The 6,379-nt window shown below is 39.3% G+C and overlaps 1 protein-coding gene across 1 annotated transcript; it reads right to left on the minus strand.

Annotated features, from left to right (window-relative positions):
* Positions 1–3,175: 3,175 nt before the first annotated feature.
* On the minus strand, positions 3,176–6,340 carry cep20 (centrosomal protein 20). The gene is made up of 4 exons (XM_034900229.1): positions 6,218–6,340; positions 5,195–5,392; positions 4,823–4,907; positions 3,176–4,484 (listed from the first exon to the last, which is right to left on the minus strand). The coding sequence occupies exons 1-4, from the start codon at positions 6,309–6,311 to the stop codon at positions 4,355–4,357; spliced, it is 507 nt and encodes a 168-aa protein (XP_034756120.1). The 5' UTR covers positions 6,312–6,340; the 3' UTR covers positions 3,176–4,354.
* Positions 6,341–6,379: the final 39 nt, after the last annotated feature.

A 6,379-nucleotide genomic window follows, 5' to 3' on the forward strand; every position in this document is an offset into this window, starting at 1 on the left:
TAAATGTTATTAAATGGGAAGCATTTCAAACATATTTTAAACATTTTAAATGATTTCTTCTTACTGCTCTAAGTGAAATGGCACTTGCACAAGGACATTATGTTTGTTAACTGTAGTAAGGTATTCACACTTTATTTTCCATTTAATTCTACTACATGTATCTGCCATATTTAGAGTTTTACTTTCCAGATTATGATTTGGCTTGCAAAGTGTATCATAAACTAAAACCTATTATTAAATGAAATTAGCAATCAATTAATAAAACACATGGGCATATGGCCTACCACAGCAGGGTTCACTTTGCTGTCCAATGGGTACTTTTGGTACTTTAAGTACATTTAGCTGATAATACTTTGTTACTTTTTAAATGTAAACTTTTACTTGTATCATTCATAGTGGGAGAACCACAGGTGTTACTGATACCATTAACGATGCAGTTCTTTTCAAGTTGTAGTGAGCCATGACAGTGTATTTACACCTGTGTATTTACTACTGTCTTCTTTAAAAAGGCCTAATGAGCATTTTCTTTTCTCTTAGGTGAGGTTGTTCATTTTACCCTGTTCAGTTGAAAGTTTTGTAAACCTTAAGGAACTGTATTTTAGGTTTTAGCATCTATAGTCTATACTATACTGGAGACACAGCAACTAAAACATAGTGGCCGCAAGTTCCTCTCTCACACGCTGAAGTGTTTATGGATTATGCAATCTGCTCCATGCACTCCTCATAAGGCAAGCTGTCCCCAGCACAGGAATCCCCCTTTACTGTAAAGGCCCCAGAGAGATCCCCCCCCCCCCAGACATAACTCAGAATTCACAAGATGACCGTGTGTGTATCCCACACGTCTTCTATTGCAACGCCCCCCTCCATCCCTCTCTTGCTGCATCCCTCCTGTTTTCAGCTTCCAAAGGAACTTCCTATATAAGGAAAACAATCTATTTGCTCTAATAAATCAAGCTGCTGGTTGATAGCCGGGACCTGTTTTGTGCCAGAGACGCACAGCACTGTGCTGGTCTGTGTGTGTGTGTGTGTGTGAGAAACCTGATAGACAGACCAAACAAGCAACATGGAGGAGGACCTCTGGGCTCACCCCGGCCACCATCAAGGAGGTGGTGTAGCGTCAATGAAAGAGAAACGAGGGTCAAAAACCTCAGGGACAGACAGGGTGAGAGACAAGGCAGAGGGAGGGATGAAGAACGAGATGAGGAGATGGAGGAGGAGAGACAAAGCTACAGATACACTGAACAGAGAGGGTGCAGTGTGTGCCATATAAGGACAGTGGGGTCTGCCTGGAATCTCGGCAGCTTTCTGTGTTACTTTCAAAGTCTAGCACAGGCAAGCACCCCGAGCCCCAGTGACTAAATATGGTCCAGCAGCAACAGCATTGTTCAAACAAACAAAGTTGTTTCTTTACCTGTAAATTAGCTGTGACACACAAATGGGTTAGGTCTTCCAAATAAAGCACAGCAAGGCAACAAGGGAACATGCTTTCAGACTCAGTATAGATTTCTTTTTTCGTAGTATGAAAGATGTTTAAGGATTAAAGATACAATTGCTCATGTTCTGATTAAATACAGACTGTGTATTTAATTACTCCATGACTTCTGTCAGAGAAAAAGTCACTTTTAATATTTTTCTTTAATCTGATGTACGGCCAACACTGTAAGAAGGAATAAAAGGACAGATTCAAGAATCTAAATAAAACTTAAAGGGTTCGAGTGGCTGTATGGGGGCACTGTGTGATGACTAAATGAGTCTGCCCTAAACTTCGGCCAGAACATTTCCTCCCCCCAGTTGTCTGAGCGGGGAATAACCTCTAAGTAAAACACTTTTAGAGCAATGAAAAGTCGACAGTGACGTAAAGAGGAGCTGGGGCGGTGGCAGTGAACATAGATAAATAGTTTGGGAGAAGGAAATCAATAGTAGTCAGTGAATAAATAGCTATGCGGAGTATACCAGTGGTTCTAAAACGGTTTTCAATCATGTACCCCCTTTGAAATATTTTTAGCCAAGTACCCCAAAAGCATTTCTGGCAGGAAAAAAAGCTTTATAAAGAGGTACACTGGAATAGACCTAAATAAAATCCTAGTCTAGTATATCTGTCATATCAAAATATGATTGCAAGTAAATTTACACAACAAATGACTGGAGCTGTATGACTCACGTTCTTGCAGTTGACAGCATGTATGTGGGGATGGTCACATATAAGGTACACATTAGAGTTCAACAACATTAACTCTAATGCAGAGACATAGTATGTTTTTCTTCACCATGTCCTTAGATGGCCATATATCGGAGAGAAAATATGTTTATGGATATGTTTGACACTCGTGGAATGCAATTGCTTTCTAATTTGAGCCCTGGAGCAAACATCAGTTCACTCTGCTGCAGTCAAAAGACCACTACATTCAATATTATTTATACAGCTGTCTCTTTTACACACAACTAATTTATACAGTGCAAGAGAAACGCTACCTCTTAAAGGGCAGGTTGCCAATCCAACAATCATGTGCCATTGTTAAACTTCCTCCACTTATATAGACATTTTCAAAAGAACATATCTGACCTGTGCCAATAAACTATGCGTCTCAGGGCCTCAGCCTTTAAGGGCAAATTATGTTTCCTCCATGGGAGCAATGCATTTTCATCATGCATAGGCACGCAACAACAAATTATTGTTTCTAATGGGACTGGGAAGCAATACATTAGGACATTGTAGTTAGGTGTACATTACGTGATGTTGCACAGGTTGTGCTAATGGTAAATGGTTACATTTTGCTCCATCAGAGGCAATGGTGAATTCAGCAAAATACACTATGTGCAGCACATTGCGACCTCATTCTTTCAATGAGCCAATTTGAGAGCTATGATCTCATCTAGTAAAGCCTCTACAATCAAGAATAAGGGATGCAGATGTGGCAGAGGAGATAGGATTAGTTAACTTGTAAAACCTAAAAATGATTTAGACTTGGGTTATGCGTCAGTAAGTAAAGGCTGAGAAATAAATTGCTGGTCAGTCAGTTACAGAAACTCTTTAAGTCGTACGTCAAGATCCCTTAAAGGGTGAGAGAGGAAGTGAGATGGAGAGTACTGGCTTGTTGCAGTAGATTTTTATGTGTCCAGCAAGGAGAACTATGGTAGTTGTTCTTTGTTTGTCTTGTTTCTTTATTGTATATGTATGTTTGTTTTATGAGTTGCTGAAATCAAAAGGAAGGACAAGGACCCTCTTTCCTTTTCGGAACAGTTAGTATCATATTGGTGTTGCTAACATTGCTGTTATGGAGGTCATAAGCTGCGGACAAAATGGCAAAACAGGTGAACGAGCAGGAGAGTTACTACATAAAAATATCTAGCCAATGCCCCATTTAATTTAGCATAAGACATGGATTATCAGCTATGTGAGACCAAGATAAAACATAATATTGATTAAGAGGTATCTAACTATTACAGACAAAAGGTGTCCGGTCCAAACAGTAGCATTTGGGCAGGGGCAACATGCGTGGGCTTGGCTGCACAAACCAGCACAATGAGTGCCAAACTGTTAGGACAATCACAGGAAAGTAACTGAATGTGACTGTGGAAACCTTTCAGGTGCAGGTTATTCAACACTATTTAAACTGTACTGTGATGATCTGCACTGCATAAAGCAAATATTCAAAAGTACCAACTGTACTGGCGAATACAGTTCTAATTACGAACAATATACTTTCAAGTAATATAAAGTTAACTCATTATCTTAATACAGTTAAGCAGCAAGATCATTTTAACCACAGTATTAGATTACCCTGTTTTTATGCACAATGCCACATACTAGAGATGAACACATACAGTAGTGTCTTCACCAAGTCACAACCAACAAAGTATCACTCCTCAACCCTCAATCAGTCTTCAGCCGTTTCTTTGGTGAGGCTGCCACCATGTGGTAGCCAATGAAAGAGCATTGCCACATGTTTTTGATTCAATAAAGTGAATACATAAATATAAAACATTTATTTCAAACAACTAAAAGACAATATAAAAGTATCAAACAATTGTAAATTAAAATAGAGCAGACATCAAGGAATGTTGACCGAACATTTTGCCTGAATTAATTAGAGAACAAGGAATAAGGTGTAACACAAGCAATACCAACTAACTGATAGTAAACCCATTGGTAAAGTCAGACATTTATACCTAAACAAAAAAGGACATCTGGTATCATTGGCAACTTACATAATAAAGCAATATAATTGACTTGTGCATTTGTATCAGTAGAATTCATATAGTCAATGCTGTAATGCCTGAGAACATTTAGCCAAAAAGTGTGTAAAGGCATCTTTTCAGTCCATCCTGTACCACTACTTGAGTGCATACACTTTTAGGCATCAGGTCCAGGTATTGTGTTGATGGCAGTTGTACCAGCTGGCAGAGAAGCACCCCGCAGAAACACATTTCCACGACTATCACTGCTGTTCACAAAGTGGCACACCAAGCCATAGAGAAGAGGTCTAGGAAGTAAAGAGTGGGGAAAAAACGTGACTTGTAATTTAAATGTCTTTTTTAGCAAAAGCTGTGTGAGAGAAAATGGGTTGGCTGATAAAGTCCTGGACCAGAAACAAATCCAGGTCATTATGGTTACATTGGTACACACTATTATATTTTTTCCAAAGCCGTGGTGGAGACAAGCAAAAATGATTGAAGGTAGGTAGTTCAAGATGGAGCTACGAAGACTGTGATGATTCACAGAGCTTAGGAAATGATTATCCTGTAAATAACTGACCAAACTACCAGAGAGTTTAGTAAATCTTTGAACAATGTGTTGGACAGCAGACTGTACTGCACTTACACAGACTTGGAGCTTGTATCTTCTGTGACTTTCAACTCATTTGCCAGGAACTGTCTGTCTAAGGGAACTTCAGGTTGGCCTGACTCTGAGAAAACAAACACAGCTGATTTTAGAAGTAGTGCACTTTACTCTCCAATTGTGAGATAGATAGTAAAGTTTCACAAACATTAGCTGGAATCAGAAATCATACTAAGAGAGTCTTTAAGTATAATACTGCATAAAACACAAGTCTGTACTGTACTTGAAACAACGCATTGTTTTTACTCCTTGACTATGAAGTGATTAACTCATATGCCCTTCTGAAAACATTACTCAACAACAAATGTTTTCGACACATGGGCTACCAGATGAGTTTTTACATTTTTTACTCACCTGCTGTCAGGACTGACGCAGTGTATCTGTACTTGTTGAACTCCAGGTACTCCCGGATGAGCTCGTTTATCAGCAGGTTTTCGTGGGACAGCGGCGGACGAGGTTCACGTTGGTCATCCAGGGCGCTAAATACCTCTGCCCGGATACGAGCCTTCAGCTGGCCCATCACACCACGGGACTCCAGGGTTTCCCTTACGGCTAAATATTCAGTATAAATGATTAATAAGAAGTAAAGTACTAGATTAGGCGTATTAAATGACACTAAGTAAAAATGACTATGAGCGTGGTTGCGTTCTGGTAGGTTACAATCTAGCTAGCTAGCTACAGTATTCAGCTAAATTACGGTTAACGTTTGGGGCGGTTTTTAGTATATTTGCCTTACTCCACTCATTCATTCTCGAATTAAATGTTGTTTAACTCATTGCCTGAAGTAAATACCTCTTCAAATATGACACAATATCGTATCCGAATCATTAGGAACCACTCTTCATTTCGGTATAACGTTAATGTAAATGTAACGTTACTTTATGTACAAGTACAACCATCTTGGGCCAAAAGTAAATTAATGTAATTTAACTTAACGGTTAACGGTAGCTAGCTACCGCTAACGTTAGCTAGCTTCACCGTAGCAGGCTAGCTAACATCGCTAGGCTGCCATTCAATAAACTGGTGAGAAGTGTCGTTAAATCCACAAAATTAAAATTATGTGGCACACGAATTTATGAAGGCCGAATTGAAATGTAGATTTTAGCATTAGATACAACTTTGGTTCACTACAAGGCGTCAACTTGGTGACAACTAGGTTCACATATCTGTCACAATTGTCATATTTTTTAATGGAGACCCATACAGGCGAGGGCGTCGTGTTGTTGTGGTTAAGCTAAAGTGAACTTAGCTCGCTAACTAACACTAAGGTTACCAGCAGTTAAAAATAACGTATGCAGTATAATGATCCGTCTATTATCCATTTTCACCTACGAATGCCATAAGTGGACAAAATCACGAAAGATAGCGAGCACTTACCACACTTCAGTTCAGTGATGGTCGCCATTGCAACGAATGTAAACAAACGACTGTCTGTCTGCCACAGTTCAATACTACCATAGGCTTCTGCCATCTAGTGACGGAAGTGTGTAACTACAACTAGACTATACCATGTATATTCCTTGATGAGTGTAATGTGTA

This window comes from Etheostoma cragini, chromosome 2 (assembly GCF_013103735.1).
Source record: "Etheostoma cragini isolate CJK2018 chromosome 2, CSU_Ecrag_1.0, whole genome shotgun sequence".
Classification (NCBI taxonomy): Eukaryota; Metazoa; Chordata; class Actinopteri; order Perciformes; family Percidae; genus Etheostoma; species Etheostoma cragini.

Excerpts from the sequence above, each read along its gene's own strand:
- cep20 (XM_034900229.1), bottom strand. The coding sequence starts at position 6,311 with ATGGCAGAAGCCTATGGTAGTATTGAACTGTGGCAGACAGACAGTCGT. Across the intron at positions 5,393-6,217 it reads CATCACTGAACTGAAGTGTG|CCGTAAGGGAAACCCTGGAG; the intron begins GTAAGTGCTCGC and ends CTGAATATTTAG. Across the intron at positions 4,485-4,822 it reads GATACAAGCTCCAAGTCTGT|ACCTCTTCTCTATGGCTTGG; the intron begins GTAAGTGCAGTA and ends TTTACTTCCTAG.